This window comes from Columba livia, chromosome 8, assembly GCF_036013475.1.
Source record: "Columba livia isolate bColLiv1 breed racing homer chromosome 8, bColLiv1.pat.W.v2, whole genome shotgun sequence".
Lineage (NCBI taxonomy): Eukaryota > Metazoa > Chordata > Aves > Columbiformes > Columbidae > Columba > Columba livia.
The window spans coordinates 2,664,816-2,685,526 of record NC_088609.1 but is presented as its reverse complement, the minus strand read 5'-3'; the positions used below and the strand labels follow the sequence as shown (position 1 = coordinate 2,685,526).

Sequence of the window (20,711 nt, the reverse complement as noted above, 5' to 3'; positions counted from 1 at the left end):
TTTATTGTGTTTGTTTTTTTAATGGAAACTTTGACCTTTATAAGCAATATGTACTTCTCAAATAAATAGAAAACATTAAAAAAGTTTTAAAAGTGCTAATTCTTCCAATTTCCTTCCAAGATTTCATGATACAGAAAAGTTACATGTGCCATTTTGGCTGAATTCCAAATAATGGTATGCAAAGTAAGGCCACAGTTATACTTCCCTTCCCATCAGACACAACCCCCCCCACAGTAATTCAACCATTTCAGCAAATGTCTAGAAATTAGTGCTTTAGCTCCGTTACCCCTGCTCTGCCACACACAGCATTGATGGCTCACAGCTGGCACAAACACGGGAAAGTCAGTGTTTTAAAAAAGGAAACAGAATAACGTTTAAATAGGCATCATTGTTAAAAGGATATTAAGAGCAAGTCTTGGGTTCAAGTTGATTCACCTTTTAGATACTTTAAAATCACGCCAAACTGTAAACAAAAGTGCACACGTACTTCAGTGCTGCTCAGCACCAACTCAACCAGGCATCTAGGGGGACCTGTCCCCAACCTGGGCTGAAAACTCAGTTTTATGTTGCTAAAACAGAGTGACCTCTTCAAAGACAGCTTAATCCTGGCTTCCCTGTAGTGCTTTACTCAGGGGTCTCTCTCAGAGTCGAAATAGAGGTTGCCAACCATCTCGGGGGACATTCAGAACAACTTTGGCAACTGCCTGAGTTGTTTCACATCAAGAATGGTGCCAACAGAATTAATGCTGTTGGACTGGTTTAATGTTTCCAGGGCTGGAGTGTGCAGATTGCCAGGGAAGACTTGAATATCTCCTTCATCTTTCCTGCCAGGTTGTTCAGTGAATTCAACCCTCCCAGGTAACAATTTCAGGTTTGATTTTAAATCCTTTAAAACCTGAACTGAGTTTTCATCTGTTTGATCTGCCCTGGGAGGAAAAATTTCATTTGTAATATTTCTTAATACGGGGCTGTTCAGTTCTGGTGGAGAAGCATTAGTAGTCAGCTCTCTGCTGTGATTTTTTAGATGAATGGGAAGTCTTCCATCAATTCTTTTGGCTAATTCAGTGCGGTGGTTGTAGCCATCTGACACAGGGGGGCAGTTTCTGTCCAGCACGCTTTCGATTTTGACAGTGCCAGAATTTCCATCTTGGACCTGCGGTTCCTCTTCATCTTCACTACTGTCGTTGCCCTGTATCAGCCCATATCGCTTCATGTACTTCTTGGTTGCAAAAGACATATTGTTTGGTGAAATTAAGCTAAGACCCACCATGCTCTTGTCCATATTTGTATGCAAGACGTCTTGGAAAGAGAAATCCCCAGGAGGATTTCGGCCTGAGTGACTGAGAGAGAGTCGAGATAACTGATTTTCACTGAGATACTTGAGTGCTATAGCGTTTGCTTCCATGCTCAGATCAACAACATTAGGAGTTAAGCCACACATGCTGACGTTGGCAAATGACATATAATTTAGTCCAGGAACCACTGCTTCAGGATTTATGCAGGCTAAGATGCTGAAATAAAGCATCAAAAAGTCAGTTTAGCATTACAGGCAAAGTATACATTTCACAATATAATCTGATCATTTCATTTTGCTCGCTGTCCCATTTTTCCTTCCTTCTGAACACCACAGCTCAATCAGGCTGTTCGGTGCCACATACATTCTGCACAGAGTAAAAAGCAGCTCTCCAGTTACTCACTCCAACACTATCCAAACACTGTGTTAGAGAATTGCTGATATTGCCATCTGGTTCAATACTAACCACAACCCTCCTATGAAGAACCACCCACCTCTAGCAGGTTTTGGAGTTGGTTTTGTTTTTAAAGCAGGTTTGAGCTCTTGGTCTGTTCTCACTAGTGAATGTGACTTTATATGTCTCTGATCCTAAGACTCTAGATGCATCCAACCCCAAATTTACACCTAGATAGACAATACAAGCCCAATACCAGAACATTTCCTCTTTCCCAATGCATGCCAATTCCTGGATTTTTACAGGAACTCTGACATAGTATCAGTTTCCAGAAGCCTGCAAGGTTCTAGTTTTCGAAGGCATCCTTCATTCATTCTGTTGCTCGCTACACTGATTTCTTGTATACATTTGGTATTTCAAGACTGAAAGGACAAGCTCTGGTACACTGGTAGTGGTTATAAACCAGTGCATTTAGTACACGTGTCATACACTAGTTCATAAACCTCACGTTTAACATTGAGAGTAAAGAGTTGTTCTATTTCGAGCTGAGCACAGATTCTGAAGTTTTCCTAGGGAGAGTAAACTCCCGGCTCAGATGAACAAGCACTGACTACGCGGTGGAGCTGCACTGTTGTTTGCTTCTCTGCTGAGCTGCAGACCTTTTCTCAGAATTGTTGATCAGTCATGAAGGTGGCAGAAGGAAGAATCCCACCCTGCTCTCCAAGTTTGAAGAAAAAACCCCAAGAATTACAGTTTTGTCTTATGTGTTCACTTATTAGAGTATTATTGACATTAGAAGAACCCTGACAGACTCTCCAGTCGGGAAGGCAGCCTAGAAATTCCAGAAAAATGCCTTATGAAATCAAATGAAGAGAAAAGAGCTTAGGAACTGTATGATTGGAATCAGCTTTTGACAAATAGCTGAAGACAAATTAGGAGATGGTTAATTTATTTTTCTATCTAACAGTTATACACTAGTATCAAGAAACCAATAAGGATGGAAGTGAAGTTGTACCAGGCAGCCAGGCTATGGCTAAGCAGCTACATAAGTAAATTCCTGTGCCTCAAACACCTTATTCAGAAATTACTTCTGCTCCTTCTATTGTTTAATCAAGGCTGTTTCCCCTCCCCAACCACTGAAGCCTCCCTGTTTCAGGCCAAGGCACTCACAATAACAAGTGATTACATAGAACCAGTCTTGATTATGCATCAAAACCAAGATAACAACTTCACTTTTAGTGGTGAAGCACAAGACAAAGGTTAAGAAGCAGTGACAAGATATACAGCTGCTAAACGTTCAGCCTCAAGTCCAGTGTTTCTCTGGAATACTTTGACATAGCCCAAAGGATTGAAATTACTCAAGCAGCTTCATTACTATTGTAGGGAATTTCGTGTTACTGCATGCACAGTGCTTTAAGAATCACCAGATGCTCAAACAGCTAGAGCTATTTGTGTTGTATTTAAATAATCTGAGTTTTGCTAGCAGAGCTCTTAAACCTATCTGAAATACCCATAGCATGAGCCAGTGTTTCATCTTTGCAGGAAACATGGATCAAGTTGCCAAGGGCCCAGTGGCACTGCACACAGTTCCTTCTCTTTGCTGGTCGAGCCCATCTTAATTTTCGGCTGGATCTACAAATTTGCACTCAAAACCACCACTATTTACCTGGCATTCTCCACTTTGTGTGTATCCTTCTTCATTTTGCCAGGTGAGTCAATCATCACGCCAAGACTCTTCAGCTGTTTGAGCGTAGCACTAATCACACTCTCTTTATCCACCACTCCTGTGTCAGTCTCTGAAGCTGTTTCTGTTGTATCATCAATATCCTGATGCTCAGGACAATCATCATTAGCGAATCTTGATTCTACAGGCAAGTGATCTTGGTCTTCCGAGGACTTTAAGAGTTGGTTTACTTGGCCCTGCAGAAAAAGGGAGCAGGGGAGAGACCACATAGACAAAACCATCATGACATGCAGGAGGTGGCAAAAACCAAAATCCTGGTTTATTCTTGTACAATTTAATTTATCTATTACTGGATAGGTTAACAGCTTATTCTTACAAAGAAGTCAGATTCAGTTCAGATACAGTCATGTAAATTCACAGCATTGTAGTCAAACACTGGAATATCTTACATCTCAAGCTTTTTGTAAGAGTCCATTCTGAATTTAAACACATGACAAACTGATATTCTTCAATATTAAAGTACTTGCACTTTAAGGGATTTGGAGGTAAAATGCTGTGCTATTTTAAAGGGCATTAATTTGGGAAGCTACCAATTCACATTTATCTTTGAACTAAATAATTATTCTTTATTAAACAGCAGACAGTAGTTCGTGTATGCATGGAAGAGCGAAGAATAGAATACCCACTTAAGAACCACCACAAACTAGGAACTTTTCTGTAGAACACAACACGTGAACTTGAAAACCACATGCAACTTTCATTCATGCCAATACCACATCACAGCTTCAGCAGTGCGCTGCTTTGACTGTCCTATTCAGCGAAGACAATCAAATATACACGAATTACCAGTAAGTGCTGGTAAAGCTTCTGATCCTCTGCCGGGTGCCGAGGCAGCAATGAGGTGGGTGGCTCTGAGTTTTGCTCACTTGTTACCACCACATGGTTGCTGGCTCCCTCTGTTGGGTCTTTCTGTAAAGACACACTAGGACTTTCTTCTGAGGATGAACTACGAACAAGTGCTTGGGAAACGTCTCCATTTCTGAAAGAGAACACCGAGATAGTTAATACTTCCTTGGAACAGAAAAAGCACAAGTATCACTATGTGTATCTGATGTTTTCATGAACACCAGGAGAGGAGAAAAAATGAGTACTGGAAACAGACCCTAATATTTATTGGTTTGTCTACTACTTGACACTTTGCTCCTTTCTGCAGTCGTTTTCTTTCAAAAGGCACTTGAGGACTGAGGAAACAACTTGCAGCATGGAACTACAACAGCCTATTCTTTCCGAATATGATTTGACTGTGGCGATGGCTTCTCTGGACCAGACAAAACTCAATAACACTCTATGACTTAACCTTAAAGCAGATTAAATTAAAGTTATTAACAACTTGGAGTTTGTCTTATGTTTCCAGCATTTCTATGGCCACTGAAAAGCCTTTAGGAGTAAGTGTCTTCCATATGACCTACTCAAAAAGCCATTTTTACCAAGCTAAGTGATAAAGCGTTTTTAAACTGCCACAGGAATCTCATTAAAAACTTCTTAAAGATACTGTTGCAAGCACGCACATACACAATGCACACTGTGTATCACGGACTGAGAACAAACACCTAGTTGAAATATTTCTCAATAGCAGAATGAATAGCTGAATGAAGAAACAATCTCTCCTGAAGTCTCCAGATAAAAGGGGGTACATATTCTAGAATGAGTTACAACGCGATGCTCTGCGTCCCCTCCAGCGAGCTGGTGTGTGCATTGTGTAAATCTTTTGAGACCAGACCTATTGATAGTAGTACCAGCCCAAGGAGATCCCTAAGCGGCCGCCCTCCCCTCCTGTCCCTCCTCAGGAGACAAGTGTAAGATAAAGGAATTTCAGAACTCAACTGATCAATCACCTGTGTTGAAAGCGCTAAGATTCCAATCACATGACATAGCAGATAGACAATGTAGGTTATCAGTCACTGTTCCACTAGCAATTATTCTTCATTCCCAAAATGTTCCCGTCCTCCTCCAATAGATCTGGGTGGTGCTTTACATTCTTACTGTAAGATACTTATACAACTATCTTAAAGGTTTACGAATCTAAGTTGTGGAGAATCCTAAGATGGCATCTCTCTAAAATATAACATTCAAATGACTGATTTGAATCAGTAACACTTATGGTAGCAGAATATGTTTGCAGATAATACTTTTATCAAGGACAATGAATATTTAAGTTATAGCTTAATTATCATCATCTTTCCCAATTTGGAAACCTAATTTAGCTGGAAGGGTATTCCCCCTCCTTTGGCTTTTTATACTTAGAGAATACTAGATCATTCAAAATGCTAAACTGTTGAGCTATTCACTATGTAAAAATAACATCCACATAGATAATTAAAAATATCTTTGAATCGCTTCCCAAACTAGTCTGAGATTAGTCATTGCACTATAAAAAAATACGATCTTAAAACTAATTTAATTAACAGCAGTGAAATTGATACCTGCATTCACTACACACCAAGTAATTAGGTGTAAAACATACAGAAATCCAGGAAACAGTCATAAACCCCTTGTCCTAAGCCCCTCAGAATTGAAAGGGTTCTGAATGCTGACAGGGAAAAGCCTCTGTAGGAAAACAACTGGCTCCAGCAGCGTTCCCTTTCCCCCTCCGGATTTAAGGTAAGAAAGGGAATGTTGCCAACACTCTACATATTTTCCAAGTAAAAGGCTTTTGCCATCAGCTACTGCTGATAGGTAGACTAGCTAAACGTGCAACACTGATAAACGCAGACTCTAAAGGCAACTGTGTTTTGGTGAGCTGTACAGTTCGATGTATAATTAAAAACAAAGAAGGGAAAGAACACAATAACTCAAGTCAGGTGGCTATTCATAATTCCTGAAAAAAAAAAAAAAACAAAGAAGTATGAAAGTAGTAACTTATGAAAGGTAGTTCAGCATATTACGTGAACAGAAGATATTCTGGTTACTTACTGGAGGGTGTTCTGGTTAGCTCCTTCTTCCACAAGATGAACACTGTCTACAAAGCTGGGCATGTCAACCACCTTTAAGGAAGAAGCAATACTTGTATTACTTGTATCTTCTTCAGCATTAATTGAAATGCTTATGTCTTCCTTAGAAATCTCTTCATCCTCTTTTTTTCCATGCGATACAGAGTCGTTTTGTTTTTCTGCAGCTGTATTCCAAAATAAGCTAGCACCTAGAAGAGAATGGGAGATTTACCCATTTAAGGAAAGTCATTACTATCTTCTGAGACCCTTTGGCATTTTAAAGCTAGGAGTCATTTCCTTACGTTCACATTTTTTCACCATTTTAAAAGTTATTGAGGGTTTGGAACAACTAAAAGTTGCCAAAACACTATTCGAATCCTAATTTCTGCCAAAGCATCCTTGATGAAAATAAATGGTTGTATTAAAGCATTTCAATGCATTGACCTTGAGCCAGTTTGAAAATTTCCTCCAGACTAACCACAGTATTTCCATGGATTTAACAGAAACCAATACGGTAATATGTAACTTTACAGACACAGCTGCCTAACTTGCTAAAATTAAAGCAAATACAGTCTCCTCTCCATGCATGTAAACGCACAACTTACAAAAAGCATCAATAATGTATTTAACAGAACAGCAGATAGGACAGAAGCTATTGCTTTTCAAAACAACATATTCATTCAAGAAAAGATGTGGATTTTTTCTTGCAATAAGGCACAATTTAAAATAGAAGACCTTGCTAAAGCTATTTTAAAAATAATTCTTCCAGTGATGGCAATCACTGCCATTGCAGCCCAAAGACAAAACCAGCTCCAGCCTAAACTTCCAAATAACACCTAGAGAACCTGGCTGCTTATTGTATCCAAGTGCACGCTTGTGTGTGTTCGGCATTTCTGCAAAATATTCCCTCCGTGCCCAAACAAATCACAGAAACCTCCAGAAAAAGTGATGTCAGTCTATTTTTAAAGAATAAAGTGTTACCTGTGCTCACTGCAATGCTCACACGTCTCCTCGTGTGCGAAGCCGGTGAGGACTGTGTTTCCATAGAAACAAGGTCCCCTTGCTCCCCAGGCTGTGGAGCGTTTGCAGCTGGGCCAGAGGAACCTGCCTGACAAGCCTGAGCTTCCAATAAGCGTTGGATCTGTAATGGTTATCAACAAGTTAGAATTTGTACAATAAAATATAAAGTATAACAGGCAGAAGTGAATCATTAAATTAGGCTCCTCTCAGATCTGGATTCAAATCAAGGTTGCATTGCCACAGAAGTCTGATAACCTTCCAGTTTCCAGCAGTGCATGCGGCATAAATCAAAACATCAACTTTGATGTTGGCAGAGCTAGCAAAGAAGAGCTTTTAAGCACGCTGGCAGAGCTACACCAAGACAACTTGAGTAAAGCCTATTTGCGGTACACTTGTTGGAATATTCTCTGTCCCTTTCATTCATATACAAAGCCTATTACTGACTTACCAGCCAAGCATTTATATGCCAACTGTCCCTACACCATGCTAAACAAACTTTATGTTAATTACAAAACGAAGTACTTAAATGAAAACATTACGGTTGCCCAGGCAATCTTCACTGTAGTATTTGGATCTACCTTGTTCACCGATTAGTTCACAGCTCCATGGAGAAATATCATAACAGTGAAGTCTGCATTAACACAATAACGGAAGGTTTCCACCTCTCATGCACAACCCACGCTTTGAGAGCTTGATTTGAACTATATCTAAAGCATATTTCAGTGGGAAAAATATGTATTGTGAGCAACTTTCCTACTCCTACTATTCATCACCAGCAGCAAAATTGAAACTCTGGTTCTTCAGCCCTAAATCATACCCTGCAAAACACAAGGCCAGCAGTATAAGTCAAGAGGCCGATATTTTGAAGAAACTTAATTTGGTATCAAAACAGAACTTTGCAAGACCACCAAAGCCTAATGTCCAGTGTAGCAACAAACACCTGGTGAACACTGCCAGTCTGCTGCAGGCAATGGAATTTCCAAAAGCAACAGTCTCAACAGCTCAGGAAGCTGCAGGCTTGAAGGTTGGCAAAGCAACACAAGACATTCTGTGCTCCACCTGTACACTTACAGCAATTCCAAAGTCTGTAGCCTATGCAGTGATTTTTTTATGTAGACAAGAATATATATGGGAAAGCATTTATACAGAAGTTATATTGGCTTGCATTATAAAACAGTCTGCAAAAAGGGAAACCTTCATGTTATGGAAATACAATAAAAATAAATGCAAAATTTAATTAGGCAAGAGTCAAATAGTTTTCATTTAAGGGACACCAATTAGCAGACCTAATCAGGACCCCTCTCTATCCCCAAACCGCAGCTGGCACAACAGGCTCTTGTTCTAACAAGGACAGACAACAGTTAATTTAATCCCTTTGGCAGGGGAACTATCAAAGCATAATCACTACGAGGGCAGAGGAGAAAGCTGCCATTTCACAGACCTGAGCTTGAAGTAATTTGAGTTGTCTGTCTTGTTCGGTAAGAACCCGGTACGCATCTGGAGATAATCCCATCATTCCGTTATCTGATCCCGCTTTAGAAGCAGGGACGTGCACGCACGGTGAGTGGGCCGCACAGAACTGTGGACTAGAGGGGCTTGCACTTGAAGGCAGTCTTATTGCAGGTGATAAGCTATTGTCGAGAGAACAGTTCCCTGTTTGCCCATGATATCTCGTGCTTACAGGGCTGCTTGTGGTATATCCTGGATTGCAGCAAATATTTGGGCAAATGATATTTTGATGGAGCAGCGTACACGGATTCTGTTGAGCCATCTCTGATTGGATTTCCGCTCCATGGTTGGGGCTCATTTGACCAATTCCTTGCCATGAGTTTATGGGATTATATTGGACCGAAGCAGGATACTGACAGTTGCATGCCCTGGCTGGACAACACGGCGGCACCTGAACCGGCACCTGCAGTTCTGGGGGTCTTCTGCAGCTCTGTGGTGAAAAGGCAGAGGTGTGGAGGACTGGCTGAGCAACAGCAGGAAGCTGCTTAGAACCAGGTATCGATGTTCTTCTAATTGGAGGCTCTCCCTGCTGTGTGACTCCATTGGGATTTAATACAAGTCTTTCTGATGGCTTCCTGGGGTGATGTACAGAGGTATCTGGGGAAGACCCACTACAAGGGGTTGAAGGAGAAGAAGATCCAGAACTTTTTCTTGACTGCAGGAAAGCTTTCTTACAGTGCAACTGTTGCTGTGGTAGAGCTTGCTTTCCTCTGGAAGGCTGTGAAGTTGGAATTTTCTGGCTTAAATTATTTGGTAATTGCCTCAAAGAGGGATCTCCTGTATTAGCAGAAAAGTTTTGCTTGTCTTCAGAGTGCTGCGTGGGGTAATATGTCGATCCCAAGCACCATTTCTTTAGAATAGGCTGATGTAGCACTGAGGGTAGACTTTTAGCATTTGAAGTCCCCATGGGCTTAGACGGTTGTCCTAATTCTATGAAACTCCCATCCATAACAAGTGACAGTTCAGGAACCGAAGGAAAGATCCTGGTAACCTGAAGGGACAATTATACAAACAAGTTTAAGATCATTTTAAAACGTTGTCCTTCAGCTCTTCACATGCAGAATTTCATCAAAGAAAATGCTTTCATTTAAAAATCAATATAGACCCTTGCGAGTTCTGAACTAACTACACATTGACCACTTTTCTAAAGACTGGAGAATCTGGATACAGAAAAAGCAGCAAGATCTCTAGTATCATTCTTAAAAGACAAAATTGCTTTCGTAAGGCCTAAGAGTCATGTCTACCAAATGAATGCTCCATGTCATCCTAGAGCACATTTCACAGTATGGATCTTTCCCCCTCAAGAAGTGGACCACATGTTCTCTCTTACTTTTCTTAGACCCACAAGGTAGGTGCAACAGATCAGATTTTATCATTCACAACTGCCACATTCTTCTAGACTTGTACTGTATGAGGGCTGCTATTTGATATTTGTATATGCTGCAATAAAAAAGGACGCACCATCAGATCTTTATTTCATTTATACAGAATATACGATAAAGCGTTTGCTGCATCTATTTTTGCCTCAGACACCACAATTCTTCCAATTTAATGGTGGCAAGATTCCCAAAGTAGAACCTATTCTCTCTGTTCCCAAATCCTACCATACACAGGAATTAAAGTGTCTATAATACTGGAAAAAAAGGCAGGTTAACTAGAGCAGGAGTTAGGACTCTTGGTCCATTTCTTCAGTCGTGTTTTCCCCTGCTACTGTTTTAAGACAGGAGCTTTATACTCTCCAGTCCCATCACAATGAGTTTTGGTGCTCTAAGTGTCACATTATTTACTTAGTTACCTGTTGGCTCACTGGGTGAGGACTTGGAATTGGTCTGGGGGATAAATCCTCATCTTCTACACCAGAGTCATGATCACTTGCTGACAACTTGCTGGGTGAACAACCTTGGGAAGGACTAAAACCAACAAAAAAATCCAACTAAAAATGTTTGCTTGTCAGATTTGTTCACAGTAACATCAATCTTCATATTTTTCACTGTGCCATCTACAGTGCAATACGAGCATCATTTTTTCAAGAAGCAGTCGCTATACATCTCCTCCCTGATTAGTCAAGGAGTTCATACAGCAAATAGTTCTAAGTTCAAACAGTGAAAATTCAAACGCTGCTTTTTGGGCAAAAAGATAGTAACCTTCTCTCAAACATACATACCTCTTAAGTGACACTCTAACAGTAAAGCACTGATTTATATTTGAAAGATAAGGAGAGATACAGTAAAGACTGCAACATTGTTTAACAGAAAATAAAGGTCATCTTATATTCATAGATAATTTGATTGATAACTCAGGTTCTTAAAAATCCCCAAATTTCAACCTATCCAAGTCTCACAGCTCTGAAACGTCAGAAGGAAAAAGGAATTTCTACCAATTTCAGTAGATTTCAATGAGAGATTTGCTTCAAAAGGCAGATCTCACATAAAGCTTCATGCAGTGAACCAATCTCCATCAGCAATGAAGCCTTTTTAGAACGATGAACTGTATAAATTACAACCAGCAGTATCAAGAGTAGAACTATGAGTAGTTTCTCTTGGAGTTTGGTCAGCTTGACCATCTGATTTGAAGAATAGTAGCTCTAGGAATAAACAAAAGCACATATGCAGATTTGAATGCAATAAAATCACTGTATGCACAGCTAAACTGACACCTGGCACAGCAGAGGCCAAAACCCCTCATCTAATAAATACTTCATTTTTGCATATGGACGACATCTGAAAGGTTTACCTTCTGATAGGAAGTTTCTCGCAAACCCTGCTGAAGAACTCCGTTTCTGCATTTTGGTTTTCTGCACTCAACTCAAACTGGATAGGGCTCTTGTCTGAAGGCTCAACATTCTGGAATGGAATTTTCTAGATATTAAAACTTCCAACTTTTAATCACTAAGGCACTACTCACAAAGAAATAGTTTTAAAGACATTTATATCTGATTACTTGCTGCTTGTCCTCCACTTTCAATTCTCAATTCTTTCACCACTACAAGGAGGGAGGCAACTTCCCTTCCTGTTTAACACTGTTCCCCCCGTTACTCTGTAAAGTAATTGGGCTAATTATAGCCACGAGCAGATGCTTCCTTGCTGTAACTGCTTAGATACTTTTCCACAAGCCTTCACCACCATAGGAAACAGCAACTGTTCCTCTAGTGTTTCACACAGCACAGCGGGGCAAGTCCTGGAGACAACCGAAGTGAAACTGTGTTAAGAGACTTGTCATCCTGAGAAAAATAAGCTGTGCCCAGGCCAAAGGTGGAAGGCTGCTCCAAACAGGGAAACTTAATCGGCAAGAGAACAGCACAGGACACACGTTACACTAGCTGCTTCTCTACCAGAGCATAGGAGCATACATAGCAGTTCAACTTTAGGTTCTGCACAAGCCTAGGAAAACACATAAGGAGCTGAGATTTCCTAGAATTTCCTCAAACCTTATTAGTTATCTTCCAGACACTGCATCATTAAATTCTTTCAAGGAGTTACTTCGCACAGGGATAAAATTGTTCTGTTACTGTAATGCAGCAAGAGATCTGCAGATTAGTAGCCACTGAATTGCATTGCATTTAACTTCAGGCAAAGCACAAGTTACCCAGCTTTGCTCTCCAGAAAGCACCGGTATGCATCTCCCATAGCAGTTGTTAGACATGTCCAGCATGCACATAGAACACCAGATTAACAAATGCTATAGGAAATTAGAATCTCTGCTCATAAAGCCAAAAGGTCACTAGTAAGAAGGAGCACTAAGCAGGTCCAGCACAGCACGCTGCATTTTAAAAGACAGATTCTTAATGTTCTTAGAAAAGTGAGCAGTTGCTGACTTTAGAGGTCATCTCTCAATTTGAGATACAAACTGAATTTGCAGTAATCGCTGCAAAAAGGCTGCTTTCTAGAACCACATCATTTTCAAACACTGCAGTTCAATTTCAGTCACATTATAATGATGCCTCATTTATGTACTTAGACTAAAAGTCACATCTTAAAGTACCGTGATGCAGTAGGAAACCAAGGCACCTACTTTGTAGAGGTGTACTGTTTCACTGCAAGTTAAGATCTGAAATCCTAGTTCAGTCTGTCCGCTGCATGGAACACACTCATAAAACTCCGGTTCCTTGTGTGTCAGTGAATAAAGCACAATAAGAAAACTCCCAGATTCTGAAAAAACCCTAAAATAGAAACAAAATGCATCTTAAAAAAACAAAGCAAAAAGCAACCAAACCTTAACAAACAGGAAGAAGGCCCTTAGTTTCTCAATATACTCAAACTGCCACATGGTTTAGCGAATTGGTGAATCAGTGCATTTTGAGTGGTGCTCGACAGATGGGACTTAGGGCTGATGCCACATGAAAGGATCAAAACAAAGTAGAGAAATGGGAACAATTCATCTATTCGCTAGTTCAAACCTTTAGGATCACTCAGTATGTTGAATTCCAGGAAGGCTTCAATCATACCACAGAAGAACAAAAAAGGTGTAAAAATTGAAGCCATATTCCAAAGACAGTGTTTCAGTTATCACTAAATATTCCAAAAATGCTCATTAGTAACGAGATTTTTTTTTTTAAGAATAATTACATTGAAGTTTTGTCTACAGGCAAAGAACAGTAAGGAAAAACAGTCTACACGTAACACAAAAGATCAAGGATAATGAAAATAATGTGCATTTCCAGGAAAATGTAGTACTGCTTTCAGAACAATTTTTCATTTGATAGCACTTGTAAAGCACTTGTTGGAAAGGGAGGTGTGTGTGTATTTGGTTGGGGTTTTTTTGAGTAACACATGAGATAAAGAAAGCAGGAGGAACAAGGTGTCTGAAAAATACATTCACACACAACTTTAAAATCATCCTAACGACTTAAGAGTTAAAAATGCTTGATACGCAGATTAAGCAGTCAGAGGTTAATTCTGTTTGCACGGTTCATCAAATCTGTCTAATCCATTTCCAAGATGGAATCAGCAAAAGTTAATGAGAGCCAAGCATCTAACTTGCCTATCTAATAATCTAATTGGGCTCTTATCTGTATTTGGGCATATTTAACTTGTTAAGGGAAAACAGACTATTCTGTCATTATGAAATAAAACCACATTTGATGATTTAAAAGCAAGTGTGGTCGAGCAGGCGCCTACAGTATATTGTAAAGTTTTATCTACCTGAAGAGCAGTTTTAAACTATAAACAGCTGAACTCCATCCCACCTTCCCTATAAATAGCAAATCCTACAAGTGAAAAGATGTAGAGAATGAGCAATGGGTATCTACTAACACCGCAATTGAAAAATGAGAATGCAAAAAACTATACAACCAGAATATTTAGCAGGAAGTCACAACAAGAGAGTATTAGCTGCAAACCAATATGCTTCAATACGTTGGTCAGATACTATCGGGGAGAAAGCCTATGTCAAATAAAACACCCATAAGAAAAGCTCAAAACCCCACCACTGTTTAAACTAGTGTTTTCTGCTTGTGGCCCTTTTTAAACTAAAATGCAGTGACCTTAATAATATTAATGTTTATCCTCTTCTGTCTTTGAGATACCTGCCCAGCTTTCTAACACTTCAGTCATCAAAAAATTGTGAGGCAGAAGTTAAAACCAGAAAGAACAATTCAAACAGATAGCCCCATCTCCTACATGAATCACAGAATTTCCTCAAATGTTTAAAAGGAGACCACGTTGCCATACATTTCTGTGGAATGCATTTTTAGGCAGCCAGTAGCTTCTATGTTTCGTAGATAAACGTGACTTGCCTTTCTTGAATTGAAGAACTGAATAAATATCGCAAGCAACAGGCCCAGACTTGAGGACTACAGATATGGGTAACTCCACTCAGCCAGCTAGAAGTAAGAAGAAACATCCAATTAGAGACAGTTCGGTTTCCACTATATAATGCACCAAATACATCCCAGACCAATATATATGAATCTGTACAAACAGAGACAAACACTTACACCCCAACTAACGGCAGAGCGTAAGCCTTGGGATCAGACTCGAGCAGCAAAAGCAATTTCCGTGTCTGGTCCATAGTAAGGTAGCTGAAACAAAGCAGAAGTTTTTTGGTTTTTATTATTTTTGAAGTTAATCTTTCAGAATAATCACAAAGAGACAAATACAAGTTTAGAAAATACTGTAAGAAATTCAGAAAAAATAAAAACAAACCTATTCTTCCTTCATACTTACAGCAATTAATCAGCTTCTCATCCATTCCCTGTGTATCAAAGAATTATCAAGGACCATATTTGCTTAGTATCATGGTAGTCACAACAAATCCAGAATTGCAAGTCATGTTCAATTTGAAGAATAACTTTCTGAGAGGCATTCACAAGGTCCAAATAACATGACATTCAGTTGCTTCCAATTATTGCTTTGATCTACCCTTAGTTCATCCCACTAACTTAGCTATCAGTCAGGATGATGATTCCCCAATAACACCTTATGAGCATGATTAATGGAAAAAGCTTTGACTTGCATTCATCTGATTCATTCTAGAGCCAGCGTTGACACTGTTTAAAATGCTCAATGCTGCTTATAGTCATTATGTTAACTAGAGATGTGTCCCCCTCCCCCAGTGGAAGATCCTTCTACTCAAGTTAAAATCAATAACCCCTCCTGAACTAGTTCCAATTTTTGCTCCACCCCATTTCCTGTTTCTTGTTTATGGCGTTTTAAATTTTTCCAAGTCCAAGAAGTTATCTTATTTTTATGCCACTTATTTAACTAAAAAGCAAAGCACTGGGTGAGATCTTGCCCACCTACCTGCTTTAGGAAATACAACAAACTGCCCAGTAACTTCGGTATTTTTAGCATCACCTTTACTCACCCACATTTATAAGTTCCTTGAACCTGTGCAATATTCATAGGACTGTTCAAATTTCTTGCTAGGGCTGTGGGAATAATTGGGACAGACTTCACAGGGGTGTATTCCAAGATATTTGCTGCAGTAATAGAAGCCCAGTGAAAACCGAAATGTAGATTATCCAGGTTTTCTGTGAATACAACGTGAGCTCTAACAGTGAGCAGCTTAGAAAGATCCAGGGATTCTTTACTGCACAGACTGCGCTGCAGACCCTAGAAGTTGGGAAAAGAGAAGGTTCAAATACACAATATCGTCTTCATAGGACTACCATGATTCAAGTTGTATTACACTAGAAACTCAAATCATTATCACAGCTACTGCTGCAGTAGGCCCTGTATAAAAAGCTGTTAAACCAGGTCTCTAAAGCTTGTGGTTACACTGAATACAATGAATAACATAAAATACCCTTGAAATTAAGCTATGCATATCTTAGCATTGCTTTATATTAAAAAAACCTGAGATTACTTAAATTCTAAGAAAATCAATAAAAGAACAGGCAACTAGAAGGTTCAAGACAATCTGTCAAAGTTTTTTTTGCTCGTATTCAGGAAATTTATATTTTAACATGTGGAGGTACCATTATGAGAAAGTCTATAAGCGAAGTAAGCATTATTTGTATATATACACAAATACCCATATCTATGGGCAAACAGGTGTGTTTCCTAGATTATATATCTGCAACAGAGTACACATTTTCAGCACATGTTTCAGCTACAACTAACATATATAGACCTGACGTGCTTTCTTGCAAGTCACTTGCCTAACAGCACCTTTCTTCAATCAACAACCATAGAAATATTGCAACTCATTCATGACAGATTTGAAAGATAAAGCTTTTTTTTCCCTCATTTAAATAAGTTTGCTGCAATCACTGTTGTCCTGCTGGTTTTGGTGGTCAGACCAGTTGAACAGCTTTGGTCAGACAGCAAGATTTTAGTCCAAGACTAAAGACTATGTGATCCTTAAACACTTGCAAAAGCTAACTATAATAGTTTCTGATACATTTTTCAATGACACGTGAGCAGCACATTTCACATAACCAACTAAATAGTTTTGCCACAGCCACAACTTTGCTGTATTTGAAACTTATGGCAGTTGGAAATCAAGCCCTGTGCATAGTCCAGCATCCTTCCTAGAAGACAACTCATTAAGAGACTGCAAAGTTGCGCAGAGCCTACCTCGAAAGCCAAACTGATATCTTCAGCAGTGTGCACTATAATATTATCAGCAGAAGGTCCCCAGGCATTGACTGTACATGGAATCAAAAAGTCTCCAGGAAGAAACGCCGTTGGAATTTTGCCTGATCCACCAGCAACTTCTCGACCAGGATCAAAGCGGTCTATCGCCAGCATTACACTTTCCCCATCTTTGAAATAAATAAATGAAGTTAGTCCAAGAGCAATAACTCAGGCTCCTTGATAAGAGCCTACTCAACCAACCAACATTGTCTGTCGACCTGATGTTCAAAGTTACCTTCAGCTACTGCAAGAGTCCCAAGCAAAAAACAGGAAAAGAATCTCTTTTCATTCTGCTTGGCATGGCGATAGGCAAGCCGCAAGGTTTTCTCTGTCATAGATAACTTCGGGTTTCTAAAGAGACAATAAACAAGTTTAATGCTTTTTTTAAAAGTATTTATTATATTGGAATAGCTTCCGGAATATTTTTTGTCCTTTAAAAAAAATATACAGAAACAGCCCAAAGCCCTAAGCAAGGAAAAGGTAAGAATTAACAACATGGTATAAAATGTCACTGGAATTTTAGCTCATGTTCTGAGCATTGCCCCAACTATTCATATTCAAGAATGCCACATTTTAACTAGAACAGCTCCACGGAATGCTCTGTATTATCATCTCAACATGAATATTTTGGCTTGATCAGTATAATAAACCAGCATCAGAGGGAAAACATTTTTTCCTGTGGAGAATAAATAACAAGGAGAGAGAAGAGCTTTTTTCTATGGAGAATAAGCAAAAAGGAGTGAAAAGCTTTTCCATTGGAAGGTCAACATTGTCACAAGGATCAGGGCTGAACACGAGTGAATTATTTTAATAGAAGGTGGGAAAAGTTAGAATCACTAAAACCAAAACACAGAACAGTTTGCTAAGTTTAAAGAGAATTATAGGCCAAAAAGCGTAACTAATTTTGGCACGTTGCTCTCTCATTTTAGCACATTTAGCACTCTCATTTAGCGTGGATACTTAAAGCAGCAGCAGACTGGGCTCAATGCTACAAGAAGGCAGGCATAGAGAAAGATTAGGTAACTATAAAATCACTATTTAGTAAAAAAAAAGCTAGTCGGTTTGGAGTCTAGGGCAGTCAATACATCAATATTATTTTAGCTTGAGATAGTGTATATGATTCTGACTTGGAAAGAGGTCAGAGTTGAAAGTGACGCTGGTGGTTTATGTGAATACTGTGATGATGGCTCATACACTAACTGCTCAAGATTAACTAAGTGAAGTGCCTTCATCCAAATAAAAGTAATTGCTTTTAAACTTTACTAAAACTTGAAGGTTTTCATTTTAACCCCAAGAGCACTATGTGGCAAGGACAAGTAGAGGCCCCTCTGACCTGCATGTAAGGGCTGTTCAACCTTATATACACATAAGTGCATATACTTGCTTTAATAACTACAGTAAGATTTTTATAACATCTACTTAAAAATTAACCAGTTAAGTAATAAGGATCATTTTTACCCTCCCTTTGTTTTACAAGTCAGCTCTGGACCATATTGTCCTAGACATTCACAGGTGCTTCAGATTTGCCTCCAGACTCATTCTAAACAAAACCACATCAGAGCTCCCAGCATTTTAATCCAGATTCCTGAAGCAAGCAAAACATTTAAAGTTTTACTTGAATCTGCTACATGTATCCAGTTTGTCAAAAATATTTTTTCCTCTGTAAATATTTAGAGACAAGGAAAAACACGTTAAAGAAAACTACAGGTACACAGTTATTTTACACCTTTCCACGTGAGAAGGAAACTGAAAGAAACTGTAAGTTACTCTAGACTGAGGCAAGTCCAACCTGCTTGGCTGGGATACAGCACAGAAAGGGAAATCCTCAAGTCTTTCTAGTGAAAATCCCTTTACCCTTACAATGAACACACCAGTTGTTTTATTTTCCTTTGAGCCTTATCATACATTAGACTCAAAAGATAAAATGATGCTTTGAATCACACAATTCAGGATTTATTTTAACCTTTAGTAGCTTAAAAAAAGGTTATTCCTACCTGTAATAGGCAATATGGGAGCCAATGACATCACCCATAGGGACTGGGTCCCAAAGTGCACATTTGGACAGTGGGAAACTGAAAGGGACCATCCTTTCAGCAAAAAACCTGCAGAGGTCACAGAGATATGAAAGGAAAATGCATTAAGCTTAGTACTTTAAAACAGCATTTATAAGAACAAAGGAGTAACACTGTAACAAAACCAACAAATAACATACATAAGCTGTTGGCACTTTTTTGTGTTTCAAGCCTAGGCCAATCAAGCAGAAACTTTGTTCTGTGAAGTTGTCAAGGATATGAACTACAAAGTCAACACATAAATTTCATTCTCCACCTGACGGTTTCTTCATGTAACTTTGGAAGATGTGTAGACCAAAACTACAAGTTTGCAGATAAAGCTCAAGAAAAAACTGCTCTGGTTACCTTGTAGGAAAGAAAAATGTTGTAAATCATTAGAAACTCCCACGGCATCCAGAAAATCTTGATTTAGCAAACTTAACATTAGATCAGCTTCCAAAAGCCCTGTTTTAGTCACTTTTTAAAGTCAGCACTAAATTCACCTAAGCTTGGAAGACTTCTGAGATAAAGCGTTGGCTGGGCTCAAATAATACAGCACAAAATTTTCAATCAGACTTCAAAGAGGCCTGAAGAAATTAGTATGTAATCATGTAAACTTACTTACACAAACAGGATTACAGCCCAAACCAAGTATGTTAAGTAAAACACAAAACCTTTGACAGTCCACATCATTTGGCAAATACCTCAACATTTTCTAACAAATAAGAACTTCCTTTGTAGGTATCTGAAGCATTACACTTTGCCAAGGTTCTTTCTTCACATTTCCTTAAGTTCTCAGGAAATAACTGTTTTTTGGGCGTCCCTCCAAGCAGCTCACCGACCTCTCACGTTTCCAGCGAAAGTTAATCGATTCTCATTAAGAGGCTAATGTCCATGAAACTAAGTCCCTCCTTTAAGCTTGTAAAAGGCGAAGCTTTTTTAAAGCCTCACTGTTTTCACTAGTTTTTGGCAAGCACGGATTACAAACACACGTTCCCCTCCCCGCCCCCCCATAGCTCTTCATAACCAGAGCGGCGCCGGCCCCACCGTGTCCCCAAGGGGCCGGGGCCCCGCTCCACCTCCCGCCCCTCGCTCGCGGAGGTAGAGCGGACCCTCCCAAGGCACCTTTCCCGACGCGAAGCGGGTACCTCGGGTCCGGCCCGGGCAGAACGGGGTCCATGCGAGGCGGCCGCAGCTTCGTCCCCTCCTCTTGTCCCCGCCGCGGGGCACCGGTGTGGGGCAGCTCTCGGGCGCGGGGCCTGCCCGCCGCAGCCCCTCCCTCAGCTGGGCGCCAGAGGGGCCCTGCCAGCGTTCCCAGAGAAAGGGGAACGGCCAGTGACACCCCCTCCCCAAGGCCTAACTAGCACCGCAGTCCCTGCGGGGAGGCACCAGGAACCGCCTTGGCTCCCGCCCCCGCGGCAGGACCGGACTCGACCCAACCAGACGCGGCGCGTTCCTCAGCCCACAGCCGACCCCTCGTTCCCCGCCGCCAACAGCCGCCGGCCAATCAGAAGGCACGATGGGTCGCGTCCCACCCCCACTTCGCGCTTCCACCCAATCGGCGCGCGGTGGGGGAAACGGTTCGCTCGACCAATCAAAGCACACCCCGGGGAACCAACCGTCAGCGCGCGCGCCGGGGATTTAAAAAGGCCGGCGGCCTGATGAACGGTCAACGGGAGGGCGCGGAGCGC

The 20,711-nt window shown here is 40.3% G+C and overlaps 1 protein-coding gene across 2 annotated transcripts; it reads right to left on the bottom strand.

Annotated features, from left to right (window-relative positions):
- Positions 1-20,484, bottom strand: STIL (STIL centriolar assembly protein). 2 transcript variants are annotated; one of them, XM_021300077.2, is made up of 16 exons: positions 20,169-20,484; positions 18,964-19,071; positions 17,205-17,320; positions 16,910-17,097; positions 15,696-15,943; positions 14,827-14,910; positions 14,626-14,712; positions 12,903-13,050; positions 11,625-11,734; positions 10,687-10,801; positions 8,824-9,882; positions 7,344-7,503; positions 6,346-6,571; positions 4,219-4,411; positions 3,355-3,608; positions 1-1,511 (listed from the first exon to the last, which is right to left on the bottom strand). In XM_021300077.2, exons 1-16 carry the CDS (start codon positions 20,198-20,200, stop codon positions 683-685), a joined length of 3,957 nt encoding a protein of 1,318 aa, XP_021155752.2. In that variant the 5' UTR covers positions 20,201-20,484; the 3' UTR covers positions 1-682. The 2 variants fall into 2 exon arrangements, with proteins under 2 accessions (XP_021155752.2, XP_064927514.1); XM_065071442.1 differs by lacking the exon at positions 18,964-19,071 and having other exon boundaries at positions 20,169-20,375.
- Positions 20,485-20,711: the final 227 nt, after the last annotated feature.

What these genes read in the sequence shown, in the direction of transcription:
- STIL (XM_021300077.2), bottom strand. Translation starts at nt 20,200, where the DNA reads ATGGACCCCGTTCTGCCCGGGCCGGACCCGAG. An exon ending in GAGAAACTTCCTATCAGAAG is followed by an intron (nt 10,802 to 11,624) that starts GTAAACCTTTCA and finishes TGTTGGTTTTAG; the next exon opens with TCCTTCCCAAGGTTGTTCAC. An exon ending in GCTAACCAGAACACCCTCCA is followed by an intron (nt 4,412 to 6,345) that starts GTAAGTAACCAG and finishes GTTCTCTTTCAG; the next exon opens with AAATGGAGACGTTTCCCAAG.